This window comes from Zonotrichia albicollis, chromosome Z (assembly GCF_047830755.1).
Source record: "Zonotrichia albicollis isolate bZonAlb1 chromosome Z, bZonAlb1.hap1, whole genome shotgun sequence".
Classification (NCBI taxonomy): Eukaryota; Metazoa; Chordata; class Aves; order Passeriformes; family Passerellidae; genus Zonotrichia; species Zonotrichia albicollis.
Window position 1 is genome coordinate 81,954,886 of NC_133860.1, and position 26,421 is coordinate 81,981,306.

Below are 26,421 nucleotides of genomic sequence, written 5' to 3' on the forward strand. Positions count from 1 at the left end.
AATCTGCTCCCTTCTCACCCTCACCAGTTTCTTTGTCACTACATATTTAAGGGAGCTTCAGAATAATTCTGCAGAAGACATACACCACAATTAGGAAAAGAGTGCAAGGCGAGGAGAGCCTTTGCCCTAATATAAAATTAGGAGATTAAAATGCTGATTTCTGACTTCTTTATGTCAATGCTCATAAGAGCATTGAACCTCCTCCCATTTCTCACCAAAAGCAGAGATTTTTACAGGAATTGTGGCACCCATGCCATTAGGTTATGGTGCAGATTTTATGCGCACACTGGAAGACAATATTTTTTCTTTCTGAACCAGGCAGTCTTTGCTGATGTGGTGGAGCTGCTGCATCTTCTGTGGGGAGGGATTTTCCTTTTCACCTGTGCAGAGGAGACAAGGAAATCACCCCAGCCCAAAAGGCAGAATTGGTGATGAGTGTTTCTTTTCTTGGTGACATTCACCAACCTGCAGTTGTAAACTAAATACAAGATCCATTAACAGTAAAACATACATGTATTTCTGATCAGCTAGGGGTTTGAATTTGAAAACTATCAGCAAAGAGTTGGAATTACCTCTATGTAGCACATATATGTGCACTCATACAAGTGCCTCAAACAAATATTTTTGATTGTTTAAATAGATTTATACACATTGGCCATAAATGAGTGCACTTCACCCTGTGTATATCAAATAAAGACACGTGAAAAAAAGAAAACATAATTATCCGGTTTTGTCCTTTTAGAACATCCATCTTTGTAACTTCCAGCACTTGTTTGTCTAATGATATTTTTAAAAATATCTGTGCCATAGCCATGCTCACTTAAAAACAATGCAACCCTACTCTCACTCTATTCTGAAATGCATAAACAGCTGCATTTTGAAGGGATACATTTTTTCTGGGATGTATGAAGGGAAATAATGCTAATTTACTGATTTGGGATCAAACCCATTGTGAAAATAATTGGACTTATTGCCGTGCGACCACCTATACTCCTCTGGCAAATCATCCAGTTGTTCCAATGCTCCATAATTTAACTTATTCCAGAAGCTGAGATTTTTGGAGCATTGCTTGTAATGAAAAATGATTCACCATTTGAATCCCTTTTTAATAAGATTTTTTTTTCTCTTTTCCTCAACTACAGTTTAAATGATTTGTCAAATGCTTGTTATATAAATAGCCAATTATTTTAATAAGGTTCATTGGAAACGCCAGGAATAGTTGCCCTGAAGATGTACTTCTACAGTGTAAAATTAAATGGTAAGTTACTTAATGGGACGAAGGTTTTCATGCCAGTATTCATTAAAAGTAATTAAAAATGAAAAATCTGCTTCAATACATATTAAAACTTTTAAAGTACCAACTCCTTTAAAACTAATAAGGAACATCCTGGCTAGGCTATTGCAAAATTCCATTAGATTAAAATTACCTCAGATGAAAAGCCATTAAATAGGCATTTAAACAGGTAAATAGAAGATCAGGAAATACTGACTAGTCCAGTGTTGGAAGTATGACTCCACAGAGAACATTGTAATAACTTTTCAGTGGCTATAAGGAAAAGATAAGTATTTTGCATAATAGAGAGTAGGTACCTATGCAGAGTATAATTTCACTGCATGGTCTATTTTATGAGAGTTCTCAAAATTGAAACAGGGATGAAAAAGTATGTAAAAATACAAAAAAAAATGTTGTTAACAGCACGAGATATATCACTACTGTGGCAACATTTCTTGTAGAGCCCTGTCTTATTTTAAACCCTTTGAAGTAGACAATTTAAAGTAGAAATGTATTTTGGAATACACTTAATTGTGTCTTTTCCTGTATTATTTTTTAAATTATTGTTTTTCCAGTAGTTTTACATTTAATCCTAGCATTCTGAAACCTGTGATTATAGTTACATTATTGTATGGAAATGAAGTCACTTCCAAACTTTAAATTTAATTTTGAATTTTTTTTTTAAGTGAGGGTAGCATAGTTAAGTGCCACAATGGAATTCAAAGAACAATAGGAAAATACTATAGACAATAAATTGATTTTAAGCTGGACTTCTAAATACCTGCCTCTATTAATTTCACTGCTACTATAACACAATATCTGTAAGTATGGAACAGAAGTGTAAATTGCAGGTGGAAAAGATGAAAAATTAAATGGTGGAGAAAGAAATCAGTCATCATAAAAAATGCTGGTTTGTCTAAATTAAGGATTTTACTTCCCATATGCAATTTAAGAAGGTATTCATTAAAATAAAGATAGTCTTTCCTTTTTATTTTCTCAGAGCCTGAATTTTTACAAATCAAAATGAAGAGGATCTAACTATATATTCCAATTTTCCTGAAACTACTTGACCTAGATATATTTTAGAACCAATAGGAAGGGAAACAACACTGGATTGTTACCAGGTGGCATGAGACATCTTCTTTTATTTTTTAAGAAGTCTAGTTACGGAAGTATGTTTAAAAATGTGTGCCCAAGAAGAGATAAAATTGCTTTGAAAAAAGAATATGAGAATGGTTGGAGAAGAAGTTTCTGAAGGAATTCTAGGCAGGAGCTCCGGGATAATATAATGTAAAGTATTTGTAGTGACTATTTCAGGAAGAATCCTGACAGACAGCCCTGTGGTGGATTATCTCAGGTTTCAATATTTGTAAAGAAAACCCAAAATACTTCTCAAAACAGTTGTGTTTCAAAATAAAACTGTTATATACCTGACAATGTGCTCAAGTATCTTTACTTTTGGAAGCTGGTGTGACAGAGTGTGGACAAAGAGATAATATGGAATAATTACAGGACTAATTACAGGAGTAGTTACAGAATAAGTACATTTTCCTCCTCCTGTAAAAATAGAGGAGGAGGAAAACTTTATATGGAATTATGAGGTCAGGGGCAATACAATGTTTAACCTCTGAGGGTGGAAGAGCAAGAGGTCTGTACTTTTTTGTCTCCAGCGTAAAGCAGTTTTCCTCTCTTTTTGAAGATCACAAAAGAAGGATATCTGAACAGTGAATCCCTTCAGCATGGCACACAGCACTTGAAGTTTCCTGCAGGTTCTCTTGGCACAGTGTTTTCAGAGCCTTCTGCAGTCAGGAAACTGGCTTTGAAAAAGCAAAGGAAACCTCTGAATTCTAACAGATGCCTGTCCCGTGTGGAATGTTAATACATGCAATTCAGATATTTAATATATAATACATACTAAATTCCTGTATTTCACAGGAATATGCCACATTATTTGTAAAAGTTTCACACCAGTGTTGAGCCAAACACGTGCTAGTGCTTGTTTTTGCATAATCCTAATTAAGTCAAGGATCAGTCATAGCTGAAGCTACAGTTTATCTGTTTATGTAAATTACAAACAAACATTCATTTGGAACATGTTAGAGACCTTCTTAAACCTCTAATTAAGATTATTAAGATAAATTATTATTATGACAATTATTTATACATTCCATATCTTTAGCCAAAAATTGGAGGTCATCCACCTGTGCTTTTTCTGATGCATTTTCATTCTGTTTAGACACATTTATTGACTTATTTATTTATTAGCTTTCTAGGGAAAAAAACCCAAACCAGCAAGTTAATCTAATTTAGGAGACATTTACAGTTTAGGCTTGTTTTTGTAAATGGTATGAATATGAGGAAGAACGTTTTGATTTGGGGTTTTTTTTTTGGTAAACATTTTAACAAAAATGTTCTACTCTTAAAGAAGATGTGTATTTCTATATGTGAATTGCTGCAATCCTTCAAATTTTATCATATCACTGAGTAACTCACTGTTAAGATAATTTTATTAAATTTCAGTTTCTCATGAGCCAGATTATTTGCCAAATAAAACCAGTATAATTTCATTCTTTTCAATGGAGTTCTGCCATTCAATATTTCTTAAAAATATTTGGTGCTTGAGCAATAAAATATTTAGTGCAAATAAAAAATAAGAGTGTATAAGCCGAGTTTCATGATATTAGGAAATTAATAATAAAAAGTTTGAATATCTGAAAGATCAAGCTTGAATGATAACAAGGTACTACAAAATTCTGCAAGCAAGATCATACATTTGGTGTGAACTTAGTGATATGGTTTTGACCTGTGTAATTTAATCATTCAGGATCGATATACAATAAAGAAAAGACACCTAGAATGCATTTTAAAAATCTATAAAGAACCATCAAGCAACTACAAGAATAGCTTAACTTAAACCCCAAAGAAAGATAATTAAAGATATTAAAACTTTAAGATAATTATTCCATATTATCTTTTTGTCCACATTATGTCATACCAGCTTCCAAAAGTAAAGATATTTGAGCACATTTTCAGCTATATACCAGTTTTATTTTGAAGCACAAATGTGTAGGGAAATATTCTGTGTTTTCTTTGAAAATATTGAAACCTTGGGCACAGGAGGGAGTGTGAAGTTACTCACATTGGGAGTTGCTCTTTATCCAGTGTATGGCTGTGGGTCTTCACAGAAGCCAATTATGAAACAGATATAGCTAGATCATTTTTTTGTTCCTAAATTGTACTAAATGATATCCTAAATTGACTTTGTTATGGGAAAGAAAAATATTTGCAACATTTATAAAGGATAAATGGATTTTGTTGGATCAATTCTCCTAATAAAAGCCATGTTGGCTTCCAGTGAAGACTCTTGAACAAAAATGCTGTTTCTGTGATTGGCCAACCACTTAATCATGATAGAAGACTGATTCTAAAACATGACTTAAGGCTGAGATGAGCAGCCTGAGTGTGATCCAGAAGCCAAAATGAGAACAAAACCAAAATATAAGGAAGGAATGTTCTGGTCAGCAGGAGAGAGCTTCAGGAAGCCTGCACGGCAAAAGGCAGTCCTGGACCAGAAACAAGGGCTCAGGTGGCAGGAACCAGGAATTTGGGCTGTGAAGAGAACAAACAGGCAGGGGACAGGAACAAGACACTGGTGTGAACTCACAGGCAAAGCACAAGGTGTGTTGGCCAAAAAAAAAGCAGATTAATTGAGCTTCTTGGTCCCTCCTTCAGAAAAAAAGTCAGCTTTGTATCAAGTAGCTTGCTGAAGGACTCGAAGGGCTTTATGTAAGAGTTAAATTTTTAATTATGACAGCTGCATAATTTAAAATGCCCATTTCATGGGGGGTGATTTTTCAGGAAAAAATGTGTGACTGTATTTAACAGGTAAAATCCAAAATGAGGGCTAGGCATTTTTAATAATATTGTATTTGCAAGTAGTAGTTTTATTAATGCTTTATTAAATGCTTAGAGGATTAAATAAGTATATGTATGTATATAAAATCCATCAAAGGAAGAAAAAACCACAGAAATCTGCCCCTTGATGGTTTTCCAAGTCACTATGTGACATAGCCAAGCTCTCTGCTACTTTCCTAGTTTTGTTCTAGGGTGCAGCACAACTGTGCTTCAAACAGAAGTCTGCTTCATAACTTTGTGATTATGGATTGATATTAGCAGATAGGAAATTTAAATTTAATCTTCTGCGGCATAAACAGGAACCTTAGCATAGGCTTTACTTCCTAATCAACTCTCTCAGCCCTTCAAGCTATTTCTTTCAAGGAACAATCTGTTTTCAGAAAACTTCAGTTTTCCTGTTCCTGCATCATCCTGAATTTCAGAATCCCTCTTCAGCAGAGAAATCATGAGAGGTTGGGCATTTGGGTTTCTTGAGGCTGGGGATTTTGGAGTGGTTTTGTTTGGGTTTTTTGTCTCGTTTTGTTTGGGTTGGGGATGTTTTTGTTCTCCTTTGCTTTCTTTAGTTTGTTGGGTATTGCATTTCCTCTTGGTTTTCTTTCATTTCCTTTATTGTTGCTTGTTTGTTTGTTGTTTTTTATCTAACTGAACACTGTCTAGAGATCCAGACCTTCCCTCTGTCGTTTGATGAGTCCTTTTCACTCAGTGTTTATCAGTCCCACCACCTCCCTCTGGGAGGAACTCAGATTTCTCTGGCAGCACCCCGGTCTCTGCATTTTATTTAGTGCAAAGCAAAAGGATCTGCCTTGAGGCTAAGGCCTAGCCTTACCTGAAAAATTATGAGCATCCTGCAGTGATTTTTACTGCGCATTATTAATTTACATAAAAAGAAAACCTTTATCCTTCTTATGTAGGTAGATTATGTGGCTGGTGAAGAATTAGAATCTGATAACAGAAAGAGAGTTTTCTGCATGAGTCTTTATTGTCTGTAGGAGCAACTTCTCAAGAAACTCTGGTATTTTAAAATTTCTAGTGAAATTTACTTCTTTTCATGGTAACATAACAAAGTTTATGTTTTCCAGAAGGAAGGAACACACCAGCTGGGGTAAAGTGTGTTATCAGAATTGGCACATCTGGGAATTTGAACATAAACTCACCACAATTCATAGGAACCACCCTTACTTAAATATTCTTCATCTGCATGTTCAGTCAAATGAAATAATAACAGGAAAATATGTAATTCTGAGGAAGTTATTATTCAACACATGTTCAAGAATGGTTTTTTATTCTTTAACAGGATTTAGTTGATTTTCTTTTCAACTAAGCATGTCAGGCATGATGCAATGGCCAGCCTTACCTCATTCTTTCATCAAATATGACATATTTGTTTGAACTGATGGGACTGAAGTTTCTGACATTACTGGAAAAAATCATTGTAGAAACCAAGTAACAAAGATAATAATTAACGACTTCCATCTTTCTGCTCTGATCCTTGCTAATTGCTCCATGAGGATGGAATATGAGGATTGTTTTAAAAGGATGTGGTGCTCCAAGCTCAGTTTATATTTCTCCATCACCACACAGACAATATGGAATATTCTGGAAAGCTGTGCATTTTATCCTCCTATTTCAAGAAGAATGGAATAATAGGGAAAAAAAATCTTGAGAAGATACTGTCTTTACACAGAAAAGCTTTTAAGAGGATAAATTACCACCTGCATAGGGGGAGATAGTTCATATGTTCACTTAATGTTTTTTAGTTCACAGTGACCTTGGTTTTTTTTACCCCACAAATGTGTTAGCTTCTATTAAAATGATGAATAACCTGATAAAAATGTAAGGTTAATGGGCTTTGCTTAAAAAGGCAAATAGGGAGCTGAAGAACCTTGTTAAATTTTATAAATACATATAAAGAATTTAATTTAGAACTGAGCAGGTCTGCTCTTTGGTCATTTCCCTTGGCAGGTATTATTTCTTGAACTCTAAGCTGTTACTCCTCTTGCTCAACTTTAATAGAAAAAATTCAGCTAACTCTAAAGTTTTATTATTGCCAGTATGTAATATCTTTAAAAGCGAGAAATAGAAAAACATGAGGGGTTAAAAAGAGGCCCAGGGATCCATTGCCACCATTAATTTTAGCATAAAAATCTGAAAACCTTCCTATTTCACTGAAAACCTGTCTCTGCATTTCTCTTCACAGCAATGGGAAGAATATCCTATTCACTGTATAAAACACTGATTTTTTGAATACAGATTCCTGGAAAGTGAAAAACAAAAAAAATCAAGTTGAAAGTACAGAAGTCACATAATCAAACTACCAAATCTCAAGAAACTTTGTTGACAGAACTGAATTCTGCTTCTCCTGAGCAAAGCTGTGTTGCATAAGATTTAGACATTTTTGTAGCATTTTCTTTAGTTAGTGGATGCCAGCAAAAGCAAAAAAAAAAAACCCAAAAACCCCCCAGAAAATCCAAAATAACTTCAACCAAACAAACAAAGGCATTTTGGGGGCCGACGCAGATTCAACACAACAGCAAGGAGCATGACTTTAATTCCCAGTGATTTCGCCTATTATCTACCATGTTTTCTACCATATTTACCATGTATCCTTTTAAAATATTTAACTTCAAAGTTGCAGTCCTTTTAAAATGGTGTATAAAAACTATACAACATTTCCAGTCCATGCAGAATAAATATAAATGTGGAGACTGAGAACTTTAATTATGATGCGTCAATATAATCCCCATGCCTATTTAATGTTGACTGAAAAATTCTATGTCACACTTGAGAAAAGGAATCTGATATTGCACTTAAGGCTGCTACATTGAAAAACACAGGGGAGCTTTATTCTTGCAGAGTTTGACAAAGTGCACTGAAAAAGAGGAACTCAAGTGAGATTACCCACCTTTTCTGTCTTTTGAATTTAATGCAATTTGCTGGCTTCTAGATTGAGTTATTACCTTCAATTTGCCCACTAACTCATTCACAGAAAGGGAATTTTTTTAGATGGTTAAACAGCCTTGTCAATTAGATGTTTAATGAATTTGAGATGAACTGAGACATATCCTTCACTGGCATCTGTTGATAAAGAAGTAACTACTTTCCTTGAAGTGGCAAGAATCTCTACTGATTGCTCCATTAGAACTACTACAATTTGGGTTTTTTTCAGGCCAAACTTTTGGCCCTGATATCATCTGGAAGTTACAGTAAAAAACACTGAGCAAGACTTTGAATTATATTGTACTACAGGACATAATAAAACTTCTATCTCATTTTTTCTTCTTTTTTTAAAAATTCTTTTTAATCATGTGCATATTGCTTTTACCATTTCTGTCCTAATCATGGCATCCTTTTGTGTGATTCCTGCAGATGTGAATGAATGTGAAGCTGAACCCTGCAGGAATGGTGGAATCTGCACAGATCTTGTGGCCAACTATTCCTGTGAATGTCCAGGTGAATTTATGGGAAGGAACTGCCAACAGAGTAAGTACAGCATGGTTTAAAACCATTTTTTTTAATAATATAATATAATATAATATAACATAACATAACATAACATAACATAACATAACATAACATAACATAACATAATATAATATAATATAATATAGAAGGTTCTATTTTTACGGGGAAAATAAACAAAACCCAAACACTTTAATTTACTGTGAAAATACTTCTTTACAGAAGTATTTTATATAAATATATAAAGAAATCTCAAAATAGGCAACTTATTCCCTTCAAAATTCTCTGAGAGAATTTCAGAGAGCAAATCTGTCACACATTCAAGTAAAGCATCTGAAATGATGGAAACATTTGCAAAATGCATAAGTATCTATTGTTAAACAAGAAGTAAAATAGTGTAATTTAGAAAAAAACCCAAAAAATACTATTCAGGCTGAGGTTTCATCTCATCAAATATCCTGTCCTCAGCAATGTCATTGGCAAAAATCAACAAGTGTAGGAAAGGGGTAAAAATATCTGTTATTTACTCTGTCATGTCTCTAGCCCCTGATATTTGAACCACTGCTTTGTGGGGAAGTCATTAATGGAATTAACAATCATTAATGGATTTGTCCTGGAAAAAAACTTCACATGATTTTTTCAATAGCATTGACTATGGATGCACCATAAAGGTCTGATTCCTTAAGTTCTTCATGTATGATAGACTAGGTAATCCTGAAGACCAAAAATGACAAAAATAGAATAAACTACTTTGGCACAAATTGCAATGTACCTTAATATTTAGGTATTAGGGGTTGTTGGGTTTTAAATGAGAGCCTGGGTGTTTTAGTCAAACAAAATATGTTAAAATTATGGTGTTTTGAGTAAAGCTAATATAGTTCCAATGTATCTTGCCATAAAAAGAAATAGGAAAGTATTTGACAGTTGGCTTTAGTTGGGTTTGGGTTTTACATTCAGAGTACCTGAAATACTGGGCTAATCCACATTGAAGAAAAGGAGCTTCTAGTGCAATTCATGTAGCAAAAAAAAAGAAAAAAGGTGTTACAAGTTGAATCATAAATAAATGAAAACATGACAAAAGCTGAAAAATATCAAATATCATAACAAAAGCTGAAAACATAACAGAGCTGCAAAAATATTATTCTTTTTCCTGCATTTAAGTTGTGTATGTATGGGGAAGAATGACAATGGGAAACAGGATGGACCAATAACAACAAATGTTTATTTGAAGTGGCTTCACTGAATTCCCAGATTTATACACAGCAGAAAAAATATTTGAGGCACCCAACATAATGTGTATGTAGTTCCAGAGCAGAATAAAAGATGAAGATTTGCTTTGAGAAAGTCACAGGTCTGTGTGGCTGCCCGAAAGAATTTATTAAAAAAAAAAAAAACCAACCAAAGCTATTAAAGTGTTTTTCAGAATTTGCTGGTGAAGCAATTCATGCATTTCCTTACTAGGCGCAATTGAATTGCCATTTGGAATTCTACCAGGAATCTCACCCATCTTTTCAGAGTTTATCCCTTCTCTATTTTGGCATCGTGAGCACTGCTCAGATAATAGATCACATCAACCCAATCTCCTGTTTTGCTGGGAATGGGGTAGTCAGAGCTATTACTTAAGTGATCATTGCATTTCCTGAACCATCATCTGTTATTTTATATTCCTTTCTTTTTAGATAGATGTATATGTAGCAATATACAAAAATAACTTCATGTGTGAAGTTGCATATCTCATATATTAAACTGAATTAAGTTTTATGTGTGCGTATCTATAAGCACAAACACACATTTCTGGTATTGAGAGCGTATAAGAGAAAGTATATATATGTACAAAAAATTTGAAGCTTTCCAGTTTATTGAAATAGTGAAAGAACTCTGCTGCTCTATTGCAAAATGTGTTATCCACACTCTGTCTTTCTGGGTCTTATTTTGAAGAATTCATACTGATGTCAATTTAAATATTTATATATAGTAATGTAAATATAAATATAAACAGCTTACCATCTCTATAACTTGCACTATACCATTTTCTATAGCTGGGCTTGAAAATACTTTTTTTTTCCCCGTTAGAAGTTTGGTTATGTCATCACACTTAATTACGTAATTACAAGTAGTTATTACACATTCTAATTACACCATCAAAGTTTTGCACATATTTACAGTAATCATATAATTAAATACTGTTATGCTAATTATGTAAATTACTGACTGCTGTCTCAGAATTACCTCACAACGCTCAAAGATTCCTGAGTCACATCACAGAATATCTAAAATATTCTTGATGTAGAATTAAAAAAACCTGCAAAATTGCATCATACAAGCTGTTTTACAGGATGCATTTATAATAATTTATCTAGTTTTTTTTATAGCCCAGATATCACTGCTGTGCAACAAGGATTTGTCATGTTGCTCATCAGCCTCCTATACTTTGTGCCAGACTCTTTTTCCTACACCTCCACCTAGGTTTTCCCTCTTATTTAATTCCACCATTTGATTTCACCACAGTTAATTCCTCTTAGCCAATCCCCTAAATAACTCTCTTCCATTTTATCTCATGTGTGGAACTTTTCAGTTGTGAGACAGCTGTTGTGCTGCACCCAGATCCTGGGATCCTTGTGGGGCACCCATCTCAAATCCTTCTGAGTAGTCCCAAAAGCCTCTGGAATAACTAGTGCAGCTAGTCTCAGCTGGCCTGAGAGGGAAAGGGTAGAAACTGAGTACAAAAATTACACTAAAATGAGATTTTAACCATATTTGGATCACCTTGACCATCCTCTGAGTCTGTTTCTGGCATGGATGAGATTCCGACTTGTTTACATTCAGTTTTTCTTTTCTTTTTTCTTTTCTTTTCTTTTCTTTTCTTTTCTTTTCTTTTCTTTTCTTTTCTTTTCTTTTCTTTTCTTTTCTTTTCTTTTCTTTTCTTTTCTTTTCTTTTCTTTTCTTTTCTTTTCTTTTCTTTTCTTTTCTTTTCTCTCTTTTTTTTTCTCTCCTATTAGCTATGGCTGGTTTTAGCAATTCAGGCATAAATGGTATTTAAACCAGCTGCTTCTCATTTAAAGCACAAATGAGGATGAGGCAAAATCAGGGTAAAGTGGAGTGTGAGAGCACTGACAGCCTCAAAACATATTCAGCCATTCTGGAATGAGCTTATCAGCCTGCTAAGAGACACTTCAACAAACATCTGGTATTTACAGAATCCGCCCGCAGATGTTTAGCAAACACAGAATGGGAAGAAAGCACCTTTCCCCATCTTCTGAATGTAAAATTTAACCTATTTTAATTCCATATTACTTCCCAGATTTCTAAGGCCCCAGAATTTCCTTGATGCAGCTGCATCTCCTTCTGCTCTCCCACTCTCTGAAGCAATTTCTTGCTCCTGTGTTGAATTCAACCAATTATGATCATGTGCATTACAACTTTCCTTAGTCTTGGAGTATCCATAAATAAAATACTGTTTCCAAGACAGTTTCTCCTGTGGTTGGAGGATTTTTTTGTTCAGTTTTTTTTTTTTTTTTGGTGTTTTTTTTTGTTGGTTTTTTTTTAATTTTGTGGATCACAGCATTCTCTTGCAGGCACTTTCATCAGGGTCAGGATGTTTACATTACTCGGTGCAAATCTGTATTGTTAAAATCTCCCATGATCAGCATGGGTGGAGAATTGCAGAAATATGTAAGCAGTTTTTTGACTTTTTTGATCACTTTCCCTTCCATTTTAATGTTTTTTAATCTTGGCAGTGGACAACTTACAATTCCACCACTGTGCATCTTGGAGCTCTGTTTTGCTAAATGCAAGGAGTTTCTGCCATTAAAGCATATGGCAATTCTTCCTATGTTTCTTTCTTTAAATATCTAGATCAAAATAGTCACTATAAATATTTCTTTACATATACTGTGGCCCCTTCACCTCCTTTTCTGTGGATTCAACATGCCCATATGCAGGAGAACTGCATTCAAAGCAAGTGCAGCAATTTATTTATTTGTCTGGCATGTCAGAAATCCTGCTAAGCAGTGTACCTCCACCTTGTTTTCACTGATTTCCTCTGCTTTTATGGTTGTTGTGTTTCTCTTGCTCTTGGTTGCCTCCTGCCTTCCTCTCTGTGGAAATCAAAGTGGCGTTTTCTTTCCATTCACACAAAAATGCCTGTCTTTTTAACTTAAAAAATTATCAGAACATATGACCAATCTAGGCATAAAGAGATGTTCAAGACTCCTGCTTACATGCAGCTTTACACTCCTAGAGTAGATGGCTTCATCCAAAGCACACTAATGCATTATGACTTTAGAATTTTCCTTCTCTCAAAATTATACCTGGGGCATGACCCTGCAGCTCACATGATTTATAGTATGGGATAAGCAACTTATTTTACAGTATCTTTTCTAACAGACCCTTATTCCTTTTTCATGCCATCTGTATTAAACTGCTGTGTCCTCAAGGCAGAGTGTTGGGCATTTTTGGCTTCAGATGCTTGTCCTTTGAACTCCTCAGCTTGATGCTCATAGTCTTGGGTGAATTTTGGGTATTTCTGTCTTACAGATCAAGCTCTGACCAGCCCTGGCCCAGCAGGGTCCAGGGTTGATAAATCCTCCATGCTTAGGTTCAGAAAAACCCTACTCAAAACAGGCATAGGGGCTTAAAAAGTGCACAGACAAAATGAAACCATTTATGAAACATGAAAAAGCTGTGATTTCTGGGGAAGACTTATTGCTGGGAAAAATTTTGCCTTCCAGGAAATCTCTGTTTTCAAAATATGGATAGAAATCAGAATTTCACCACTTTCTGAAATCAATGAATGTGGTTAGGGGCTTTGTAGTGAAGTCAGGTCATGGAATTGACCTGTTAAAATTAGGCTGCTAAGAACTGAATGGTAAGGGAGACCCCATTGCATATGTGAGTTATTTCCAGATTACCTGCTGGGGAACCTTGGTTTCAAGGCCTGAGATTCTTTGTTCAACTTCAGTAATGTCTTGGTTTGAAAAGCCAGGTGTCTGCTAAGGAAGGCAGGAGCCTCCCCTGAAATGGAAAGTGCAAACCCCCTCCCTCCGAGTTATTGTAATTTTGAAATGAAGGGGCTCTCAGGCAAAGATATGGGAGTGGGAATAACAGTTCTGCACAAGGAACATTAACAATACAAATGCAATAGCACAAAACAACCCACAGCCAGAGTGATCACAGTCCCTGCCCCCTGAGTGCCCGGGCGGTGTCCCAGCCCCATCCCAGGGGGGCTCAGCCCTCCTGCAGTGCCAGCTGTGGCTCTGCTGCAGCACGGATCCTGCACAAGGGGGGAGTTTTCCTCTGCAGCTCCAGGGCTGCTGCAGATGGGCCTGGGCTCCCTCTGGCCATGCAGGGAGCAGAAAGCTGCTCCTCTGGCCATGCAGGGGGCAGAGGCTGCTGGGGTGTCCCAAAGCTCAGATTGGATCCAGGGAGGAATGCTTGGCTCCTCCCCTGGGCGGGGCATCTCCCCATGGGATGCTGGGATTGGATGGGCCCTGCAGGGACACTCCCTGGCCATGGACAGAAGGTGATTAATGATGAATGGGCCATGGACAGAAAGTGATTAATGATGAATGAGCCATGGACAGCAGAGAGCTCCTGGAGGGAGGATTGGCTGTGGGAGAGATAAGGAAAACTGCCCCTTGGACAGCAGAGAACTGCCCACCTCTAACAGATGGAAATAGAACACACATGTTGCATTTCCAACCTAAAACCAGTAAATGCTTTGAGCTTTCAGTGAGCCTCTGTGAAACCCTTCTCCTGCCAGGAATCAACACAAGTTCCCTAAATTACTGATTATCATGAAACTCTCCATCGATGACATTTAGGAGGGCATACTCTTCCCTACAGCTCAAAATATCAGTTTGACTAATTCTGAGATTAATGAATTTTATGAACTTTGAGTTAAAGCTTATTCTTGATTGTTTTGAATGTGTGCCTGTGATCTCAAATACTAAATATATGAATGTGTTAAAGTCAGAAGTCATTGAAATACAAAGGTGGACAAATATACCAATGAAGGAGTGGCAAGGGGGAATAAAAGAAGGTAATTCATAAAGCAGATCAGTTCTTTGATCCAGTGAACTTCACAGCCACACAGGTATTGGGCTGGTACAAAGAAATGGCAGGGGAAAGGGCCTGGGCATGAAATCAAAGCTTAACACCAGCTAAAAAATGTTAATCAAACCATGGTCTAATCAAGAAAGAAAAAACTTTTCTTTAATTAATTTTTAAGGCAAGAGAAGAGTTTATTTAATTTTAATATTTTTCTTGCTTTGTTTCACTTCAGAGATCATAGAATTTAAAAGCCAGTGTTGTCTGCTTATTGTCAGCAGAGGATAGACTGCAGAAAAATTTGGTAAATATGTGCATTCTTGCTAGTCATTATTTAGACGACAAATTCAGGACTTCCATGAAAAGATTAAGGACGTTTTATAGGAATGCATATATGTGTGTGCAGGTGTAGATGTATGTATATCAAATGCTTAATCACAGAGAATTAATTTTTCAGTATCCTAAGGGTAGTTAATTTGTCATTTGCATGATATCCTTGTGGATTTATGAGATTATGTGGGGTTAATCTCACACAAAAGAAATAATGAAAAAAAAAAAAAACTGTGCCTAAAAGAATTCTATCCATTTAATATCAAGTTAATAGTACTAGTATGCGCTCCCTGGATTACAGAAATATCTCAGAGCACTTTGAGATATTTGAAATATCTCAGAAATACACTTTGAAAGTCCAGGAGGGAGAACTTTTACATGTCATATGTGACTTTAGGCCGTGTAATTCAACTCAACCTTAGTAATTTGTCCTTTTTTGAACGTGCCATAAGAACAGAAGCAAAAAGTATTTCAAAAGTTGAATTTCTCCTTAAAAGGGAGGCTAACATCAGTAATAAAAATTCAGCTTTATGCACATCTTTAACTATTTTAACTAATCTTGAATGGGATACAATTTCTATATTTGCATTGGACAAAACCCCTCTTGAACCCTTTTGCTGAAATTTATGATTTTTGCTGAATCTGCACCACTCTGTGAATGTTGTCTGGCAGGCATTTCTGCTTTCATTTGGTACGAAAGTGCAAAGAGGCAGAAAATGCTGTAGAAACGACAGAACACGTTGTTAACATTGAAGTGTTCTCCCAGGCATTTCAATGACCTAGTGAGAAATATTAATCAAACTCCAACATTTCTAAAACCTTCAAGCAAAGCTCCATCCTCCCCTTCCACGGGGGACTTTCTCTGTCCAGAAAGGACACAGAGATGTTGGCAAGAGCTGGGCTCAGCAGGTCAGAACTGCAATTCTGTTCAGCACAAAGGAGAAATGAGACTGATCTCCCCGTGTTTGATGTGGAAACAAAGTCCTCAGCCCTGTGCCTTCGGGTACATTTTCATCTTGCTGCTCTGGCACTGTGCAGGGACATCTCCCTTTGAAAACTAATTTCTCAATATCTTGTTTTGATTAGGCGGGGGAGGATTCAGTCTTTACGTGGCAGAAACTCAGTGTAAAGCACTCAGGCGAGCCCTGAAGGCCCAATAGGAATATTTTAAAGGTGTAATTGTTTCCTTACTCCGTGAGTCATCAAGTGCAATAATGGCTTTTGTGAGGAGTCAAAAGCCACAATATTAACTCAACCCTGCATTCAACCCTATATTATTGACTTTAGATAGAACCACCTGGTGGCAACTTTCCTGCCATGTTTTCTTACTTTAACCTGTGGATCTCCTTTTCCAAAGGGTTTATGTCATTCTTGACTCAATTACCCTCAGCAAAAAGAGGATGGAGTCAGGGATTCCTTCTCCCTCTTTTCCTCCTGAGGGAGCACTGTGACTTTACCTTTTCACAGAATCCCAGACACACAAAAAGAGTAGAGGAGAAAAAAAAATCTTATCTTATAAACATGATCCACTGTTCCTTTGTTGGAAGAACTTTTATGTGCATTTTTATGTGTGGCAAAGTCTATGACAATGAATATTTCAGTATTTCTAAGCCTTTAAAGGAAAATTACAGCACTCCATTATTCTCAAAGTAGCCCCTATAGCTCTTAAGTTCCTGGTCTGGTCAATAATGCACATTCTTTTTTTATGTCCTCACAGAAATGAAAAATAATTTGCAGGTAAGAAATTGGTACTATAAAAGAAATAAAAGCTGGACTGTAGACTGCAGAAGGAAGCTCAAAACAAATCACGGGTTATTATGACCAAAAAAAGGCTCCTAAAAGTATGGAATGAAAAACCACTAATGATTATAAACGTGTGAAAAGGGGTATATATTAAATATAAACATATAAGGGTGTATTAAATATAAAAAATTTACAGCTGCAATCAGTTTGAAAGAGTTCCCAGCAGCCAAGTCACAGGAACATTTTTGAAATACCTTATTTCAAGGCTTATTATATAAGATATTGGGTATTTATTTCCCAATAGATTGGCTGGGGAGGGTGGCTTGCCATAAGAATTAGCCTGGTCTTGTTTGCTGCTACCCTTTGGTGGACACAGGGATCATCAATTTGAGTAAAATCATATCCAGGGCTGTACAAACTCCTCAAAATTAAACTGTCTCGAGCTCTGGAGTAGTTAACAAGCCAGGCACAGAGTGGAATTACAAATGAGCACGGCATAAACCTTGCAAAAACTTGGAGGTTTGAAAGCTGGCTCACATTTTGGAATTTCATTTAGTCTCGGGGCTCGAACCAAGCTGTGAAACATGAAAACCCATATGAAATACAGGGAGAAAAAAAAAAAACCCAAAAAAATGAAAAACCAGAACGCAGTTCCACGAGCCCTGAATGAACTCAAACCTCCCCTCCCAGCACAGCTCTCCCACCTGCAGCTCTCAGGAGGGGAAGGAAATGAGAAGTGAGGGGAGGATCGCAGCTCCCGCTGCTCGGGACAGACGGACGGTGCGCGGGCAGCCCCGGGTCAGGGCCCTGGCAGGGGATGCTGAGGGCTGGCAGCTGCTTCCATGTGCCCGTTCCATCAGATGGACCCAGGGCTTGCAGGGGATGGCATGAAAGGAGCCGGCGTGAAAGGTTGGGTGGCAGCGCAACAGGGAGGGAGAAAAATTTTGTTTTCTTTTGGTAAAGAGGGGCTCAGAAGGGTGCAAGTGAGTTTTTGGAATGAAGGAGGGTGAAAACTTTAAATACTCACAAAGTGTGGTAGAATGCCTTCCAAGACAGAATTAACTCTTAGCTCAATTTTCCTTCATATCAGTGACTGTTTTCCTGTATTAATGCCGAATGTAATTTGGCCATCTCTTAACTTGGTGCAGATAGAAATTTTCTTTACAGAAAATATAATGTAAAATTTTACCTTTTAAAAAACTTTAATATCCTTTTCTGATCCAGCAAAATCTGGCATACCTCACCCATAAATATGATTTCCTTCCATTGGCAAATCTGTATATTTGACGGCAACATTGCATGCCTTCACTGAAGATCAGTTTCAGTGTGCAGTTTGCATTATTATATTTATTGTTATTCTAATAATATCAATTCCCATTTTTTCTCCTGCTGCTGAAATCTAATTATGTAATTATACTCTTCCTGGTTTTTTACAAAATTCAATTTTACCCATCTGTGATGTGAGCTTTCATTGTAGATGTAACACAAAAAGTAACAGTGCTGTAATTCATTTCATCAAAGTTAGCAAAACACAAATAAGGCTGGGAAATGTACAACATTGAAAGCAAATTTGAATCCTCATGTCCACTCTCAGCAAAAAAAAGGATTATTTTTCTTCAGTAATTCTGAAAAATTCCCTTGTTCTTCTGGATAGGAGCTTCCATAGATGAAGCTGAACAATAATTTTATTGTTATTAATGAAATCTCATCTTCTTTTTCTTGCCTCCTGGTCACTCCACAATATCTTTCACAATGCCTTCTTCCCTTCCATCAGGTGTGGATTTGAGTGAATGTTTGGTTTCACTCATTTTTAGACATAGGAAGATTTTTTTTTTGTCATAAAAAAGGTCAGGTGGAAAATCCTCAAGAATCAAATTTCTTTCCCATAGTGCACAATAGAATCAGTTCAGCCTCATCTCTGCTGAAGGTGTGGTGGGCTTTCCACTGAGTTTTCTGCAGGTGAAATGGGGCACAGGTGCTTTGAAAGCTGTGTTTAATCTTAGACACAAATATATATCTCCTGGAAGTAAAATGAGATTTAATAATGATGTGCAACATGATTGCCGCCTTTATATACGTTACATTTCTCTAGAATTGATTTCACATTGTTTTAAATATTGAAACACTATTTTTTTGGGTTGTTTGTTATTGGTATATAGTGATGGACAGTGCTAATTTCAGAGACTTTCCACACTTTAAAATAGTGGGGTGGGTGGAAAGCCTAATTTTTAGCCACCGAGTAGCCCAGCAACTACAACTTCAAAGTACCAGGAGAAGCAGGCCCAGTGATTCACCAAATTATTGGGCAGGGATTTTGGTGAATTAGTGGGAAAGAACAGTGGCAGAAGAGTGATTTTTGTCTACAGCAAAAACTGTACCTGGCCAATGCCGCCACGTGTAAGAAATGCAGTGCAAGGAGCGTTCCCTGTGGGAAAGCTGAGAGGCCACCATCCTCCTCTGTGCCTGGAGAAGGGAAAAGCAGATTCCAGTCTCTGATGTAAATGGGGTTTTTTGTGCACATAGGAGCACCTTCAGAAGGCAGTGTGGCAATCCCAGCTAAGAATTCCCTGTATGCTGGGAGCTGGGGCATGGATAAATTATTCCCCATCTGATCAGACCGGGAAGGAATTTCCTTCCTTTGTAAGCAGACTCCAGTCTTGTTCCCTCAAACTTTACAACTCCTGAAAGGGACATAAACCTGCAGCTCCAGCTGCCCCATTTCCCTGCACTGTTATTCACAATTTTGGATGCAAACAGAGATGGTGAAGAGACAAGGCAGCCCCAAGTGCTCACATCCCTCCCTTGATGCTGAGTTTTACTGAGATTAGGTCCTCTCACAAAAGGCATCTTGGGAAACAAATTTCCCTTCTCTGTCAATTCCTGTTGCAACTGAATTAGCAAAACAGCCCCCAGTGTTGTAATACTTGGGTCCCTGCAAACCCCAAAGGGATTGGAAGTCACAAGGAATTTTACAAATTGAGACTTCGACAATAAAAATGTTAGGAACTTTCTGGGGTCATACAAGAATTCTGCACTGGCACTGAGGACATAGGGTGAAGTGGATATTGGAAATTTAAAACTAATTTTTTTCTCTCTTTTTTTTAATCTTAAAGTTTTTTGATAAATCATTATGGATAACTAATCGCTTTTTTTAGTACTATTCTCTTTTTTTTTTTTTTTTTTTTAATCAAAAGAACCAAACAGGTTGGCCCTGGTAGTAGCACTGCAGTTTTGCCTTGTGCAGCTTTATATGAAATTTCCTAATACACATATTATTGCCACAATAAGGACTCCTGGCTCACATTCAGATGTCAGAGTTTCAGCAATCAAGGGAAATTGGTGTATTTACACCTATTTATGTATTGCTGACAGGTAACTTCACATTTGCCTTTTCTTGTAACATTTATGAATAGTTGTTTTTACATAGGTAATAGTGAAAGCTACAAGATCAATCTATGCCTCTTCAAACGCCTTCAAAAAGCTTTTTGTAAGATTAGATGGGAAGATTTTCTCCACAATAAATTCAAATGTTTATACATGTTTTACTCTTAAAACAGAAATGCCAAATTATTTGGATTTTTATGACTACATGATGTTACCTAAACCCTTGAAATGGAAACACCACAGTTATCTACTGGCTTCATTGAACACATTTATTTTTATTTCAGGAAAGAGGATATTATTACTTAGTTTTTCAGCTGAGAAATGCAACCCTCTTCTTGGTAATCCCCTAACAAACTTTTTTTTTTTTCTGTATAAAATTAAATCATCGGATAATTAGATTTCCTACAGAACACCAAGTAAAGAGCCTATAAACAACATTAAAAGGATATGCTTCTGAAAAAGTAGCTTTTTAACATGTACTTTCTGTTCTAATGGATGTATTCATTATGTATGCAGAATGTTTTCTTGGAGAGTTTATTTTTAAATACACTACTTATATGAATGAAAAAAAGGGATTCTTAGCTAAATTCCCCTACCATGATAGTAGTAGTAAATTCTTAAGAATACAAAAATGCTTCATATTAGGTCAGGTATTTCATCTGGATGAGTCTCTGGCTGTGGCAATGACAATCATTTGACAAGAATATTAAAAGTACACCCCTGGTCAGTGTGTTTAGTATCATTCTTGGATCTTCAGTGCCTGAATTTGTCCAGATCCTTTTTGAACCCTTGGGTGCTGCATCGTCTGGAAGGCTCCAGAAGATCACAACCCTCCGTGCCAAGAATTACTTTTTTTAAAAAAAAAAAAACAGGCTAAGCTGATTTCTTGTGAATTTCAGCAAGTGCTCCCTAATTTCAGTAATGTCAAGGTGACAAGCAGCACTGTATTCATCCTGCCAATGTTTATGCAAAGCTGTGTCCCTCCTCCTTCTCCAATCCTGTGCTCTTTGCAGCCAACGTGGCCATTTCCCAGTTCAGTACAGTGCAGGCACATTTTAGGGATTTTCTCTCTTCCCTTTGAGCACATTGATGTTCATCTTTCGCTCTTCTGACCACTCGGTTTTCCACGTCCTTCTGGAGCTGCTCATCATCAGAGCAGCGTTTGAACCAGAGAGCTTCAAATTGGACAATTTCCCCATTCACAATTTCCTCCAGGTCGCTGATGAGTGAGGCTGACTCCAGCAATGACCCCCAGGGAATGCCACTGGTAACATTTTGTCCTGAAAAAGACATTTTCTGTTCTGTAATTAGGCTCCTGGCTATAGCAGGGCCATTTCAGCACTCCCTGGAAAGATCCTTTCATGTGGAACCTCATCAAGTGCCTTCTGCAAATCCAAGTGTGCTTGTTTCCACTGTATTTCCTTTATCCTTGTGCATATCATCTCTATTAAAGGACTGCAACAAGTGAAGCAGAACTGCCATTTGTGGCAGGAATATTGGCTCTTTTCCACATCTTTTCTTAGGTTCATTGTGATTTTAATTATAGAACTATCAGTACACCTCTGTAGTTCCTGAATCCTTTTTTGGCCCAATTCTTAAAAAAATTATGTCATTAAATCACTTCACCACTAGAAAAAGTGGTGTAAAAAAATCCTGAAAGAAGCCTGAAATCCTTTCTGCTTACTTTTTTTTCTTTAATCTCAGACCCAGCCCAAGAGTTGCCTGAATTTATTTTCAGCCTCAGTCCTCAGCATGGAGCCTGTAGAGCACATAAAGGCGCAAAGTTAATTTTATGGCCTTATTATAAAAATTTGAAAAAGGGTTTGATAATGGAAGTGCACGACAGTCACGCAACAATAATGGCACTCTTGAGAAATGGAAAGTAACGTTCAATTTCTTTTTATTTGATTAATCCTGATGGCCACTGCTTACACACATGGACTGTGCTGGCCACGGTGGTAACAGAATAATGCACTGCTTTTGGGGAAGATGCTGCATCAGCACAAAAAGGGTTTTAATCTCTTTGGACATATCAGCAAATAGGTGGCAATTCTTGCCATTGCTGCCTGAAAAGCTGTCTTCTGCTGCGTGGAACATAACTAATCACCTCATTTTCATGTCACTTCCTGCAGACCTGGAGCTCAACGCAGCATCCTTTGAAAAGTTTTGCTTGTCTGAAAGTGTCTGTGTGCTCGTTAGCTGCTGCTGATGCAAATGGGTGAAGATGTTGCCTTTGACGTGAATTATTTTATGTGAAGGCATAAAACAAGATTAATCATACCCTGCACCTCAGTGCTGCAGTAACACACTGTCTGCTAACATCCTTGGGAGTCACACTTCAGGAATCAGAGCAATAATAATTACAGTGTTAATAGGTCAAGGAAATCCATTTTGTTTTGTTTTAAATCTGTGGAGCAAACTTATGGAGATAAATGTCTTCTGTTAATCAGATTTCAGAGGTGAATAGCTTTATAGAATTACCACATCCAGGAATGTGAAAATATGCTGTTTCATGGTGGAGTTAGGAGTCACCTTGAAGTTACAAAGCCTGTGACTTCTTTTTATCTAGACAAAATAATCTGACATAATCACTGGCACTGCATGTTCTCCACGTCTACTGAAGTGCAAAAAAAAAAAAAAAAAAAAAAGAGGGTGTTTATAAATTATATTGTGCTATTTCATTTACACTGTGATTGACTAGAAAGAGGAACACATGATCTGCTTGCTGCCTTATCCCAGTGGAAATGCTGATTAAATTCCTTCAGTGGGAATGAAAACATCGATTTGGTCGTGCCCCCAGGATGAGTCCTCAGAACAATTAACACGAGTCATTACAACAGAGCTGCTCAATATCTCTCAGATCAGAACATTGAATTGTGAAAAAAAAAAAAAAAAAAAGCCCACTTGAGCAGCCAGGACTGAGCAAACAATTTGATCAGCTGCAGAATGATTGAAATACCCAGTGGCCTAAATGTGCAGAGCTGAGCTGTGTTGCGGTCATGAGGATTCTGCAAACACCAGCCCATAAAATGAGACACTGAATACTCAACCCCAAAGCAGCACCAAAAATGCTGAAACTGGAGATTTTTAGTTTTTTAGCAATGGTCTGATTAGCTACATCAGATTTATAGCTCACATTACTGTGGTATTATACCATCTCCTTTGGGCATTGGCGATTTTAAATTCATTTTAGAGATCTGTGGAGTTTTAAAATTTTAAAAGTTAGTCTTCCATGCACAGGTCTTGCACAACCTGGAATTAATTCTGAGAGAAAACCTGCCTCTGTGTGGGAGGGCTTAGGCTTTGCTTGTATTTAAAAGTGATGTTTTGAGAGGAAGCACAAGAAGCAATAGAAAAAAAGAAAAAAATGTGTCATGAACTTGAGAGCAGATGAGATGGCACTGAGAACATGTCTGACAAAATAAAAGAAATTTAAAAAATAAAAAATAAACATAAAAACAAATTAAAAAGGAAGGAAATGCAATTCTAAAAAGGAGTATTTAGAAATATACCTACTGTGTCTGTGTGACCTCCAGCTGCACTGGTACCCTGCAATGAGTGCTGCTGGACCACTGCAGCCCAGCCATGAAACAATTAATGGGATAATGAGCTGGGATGGATGACTGTCCTTCACACAATGTTTGTGCTCTGTGCAGGCAGGACTGAAGTCAAACTGAACTTGCAAAGCCAAACCAGTGCTGCAAATACCTTCAGGTTTTAGCCTTCCTCAGCCTGTTGTGGTGTGAGCTCACACATATGGTCTGCACACACTTGCAAATGCAGCAGCTTCTGGTAAAATGACAAGTCTCCTTGGTCCTCTACCTTCCCCTGAAAATGAAGATGCAATTCCTAAAATTAGAACTTCTGCTTTTTACAAATATAGCTGATTATCCATACAGCTACCAGGAAAAAACTAGTTTGGTATAGGAGAGGAAACACAATTTTTGTTTGTCAGCTGTCATTCTAAAAGGCTGGGACTGGTTGGAACCAAAATATTTTCATATCTAAATTTATTTTTGAAAATTGGAACTGCAAGCACATTATGAAACTGTCCTATATATGTGTGTATATATATAGTATATATATATGTATATATATATGTGTGTATATATATGTATGTATGTATGTATGTATGCAAATATATAGTGTTCTGCCTATGACCAGCTCCTAGGGGAGATAAAGTGCTAATGAACAAATTATGTGTTATTATTTCATGCAAAACTGTATAGCACTAGATAAAGTCAACTACTTCAGGGACAAATCTTCACTTATTTTAAATAAGAGAAATAAAGAAGCTGTTCCAAAATCGAGAGAACAATGTCAGATTATTCCTTCTTGGGACAAACAAACAAACAAACAAAAAAACCCAAAAAACCAAAATCTACAATAACCAAAGAAACCACCACCCAACAACATCAACAAAAACAAAAGACAAAAAATACCACAAAACCCCAAAACAAACAAATAAAAGAAACCAACTACCAAACAAACACAAATCACACACAGCTAAAATGTAGAACCTACCCCATTTTCTGGTGTTCAAATGGCATCTCCCATTTTAAAACTTGGTGTTAAAATTGCACATTTTAAGCCTCAATGTTCACTCCTTCCCACAAGATATTTTTTCTCATGGATGTGATCCCCCTGAGCCTTCCCTTCTTCAGGATGAGCAATTCCAGCTCTGTCAGTGTCTCCTTGCAGGTCAGATGCTCCATCCCTGCCAGTTCCAAAGCCACATCCACCTTTTTTTGATCATCTTTGTCAACAAGAAAACCAAAGTCTGGGATGCTGGATTTTTGGTTTTTTTTGGTTTTTTATTATGTTCATCTGTCACCTCCTCAACATTCCTTCTTCAAAGACCTCTTTCTGTAAAGCCCAGGTATGTTTACTGCCTAGTTATCTCTAGGTTTGCAGAAAAATAGATCAACATGTGTTTTGAAAGCAATGTCTTTTCAGTGTTTTTAAAATTAATTGCAATTATTTCACTTAATTTTATCCTCCTAAACCTAGGCACTAAGTTGAAATAATGCTCTAGGTTTGTTCTTGGTCAGCAGACACAGAAACTAATTACATCTGTCTTGAATGGTTTCTTAACAGATTATGAAATGATAAAAAATTTTGTTTTAGGCTTGCCTGTTTCCTCCCACAAATGACAAACAGAGCCTGAGCAGCTACTCTGGAGTAGATATGGAATTTTCAGACGTCTGAAGCTGAGTCACATGAATTGCCTTCCCTATGTTTGCTTTTTTTTTGGTTTGATGTTTCTCTAAACAATTCAGAATGATGCCCTTTTTTATGGTTAAATAGATGTTGATAAGGAAAAATAACGGGATATAAAGAAAAATAAGGGCATATTCAGAAAATCTAGATGTAGATATTTATGCTTAAAATACACCACGGAGTCACAAATAAAACATCTCATTTTACTGCACTGCTATACTAATAAAGAATTCTTCTACTGTATATATATATAAACCCAGAACTTTCTGAATCTACATTCTGAATTTTTTTCCCCACCCTAATAAAAGTGCATGACCCTTAAATAAATTCTGTCTTTTTAACAGGGCTTCAAGCCCTGATCTGTAAAGCTGCTTTACAGGAATATAAGTCTATATCTACACCAAATGGCTTCTGGGACCAAGATCTAAATGAAGATATCTGAATTTCCAGTTATTAAGATGTTGGATGGGTTATAGAAGGAGATGGAAACAGCTTAGAGACCATAAGGACTGTTTCTGTGTAGCCAGATTTAAATTACTGTCGTTTGCATGCAGTTTGTGTCCAGTACAGTGAATATAGCTCATATTTAGCATTTCACTTCAGCAGTATATTGTGGAATATTCCCATCCTTTTACTTCTTTCTGAAGAACATGTAGCCCATTGTAATGCGGAATTCATGAGTGCCAAAATGTAGTTTTTAAACTATTCCAATGAATCCCTCTTACAACAATTTCTGTGAACACATCTTGTAACAAGCAGCGCTGTCACTTCTAGGAGCAGTTGCTGTTTCTTCTGGAGGGGGGGAAATAAAAACAATGCCAGAGTCACAAAAGGCAGGAAGAACATCATCTCCAGGCAGCAGAATAAGAATTGCTCCTTGAAAAGCACACAGTCCTCTCCTGGCAAATGAACATGCTCGTTGTCAAGCCAGCTGGCAGGAATGCTAATTATCCCGGCGCTGGGATCCCACTGATTCCCATTGTAGGCCTGCTAGAAAAATGCAGATTGTCTTTCAGTGCGAGTCTATCTTGTCATTGCAGTCTCACTTG

At 36.8% G+C, this 26,421-nt stretch overlaps 1 protein-coding gene across 2 annotated transcripts in view; it reads left to right on the forward strand.

Moving 5' to 3' along the window:
* Nucleotides 1-26,421, forward strand: part of EDIL3 (EGF like repeats and discoidin domains 3) — a 237,723-nt gene that overhangs the window by 127,741 nt on the left and 83,561 nt on the right. For both annotated transcript variants that reach the window (XM_074533230.1, XM_074533231.1), the window contains one exon: nucleotides 8,555-8,668. In XM_074533230.1, coding sequence (XP_074389331.1) covers nucleotides 8,555-8,668 — 114 coding nt within the window. The remainder of the gene's footprint in view (nucleotides 1-8,554; nucleotides 8,669-26,421) is intronic.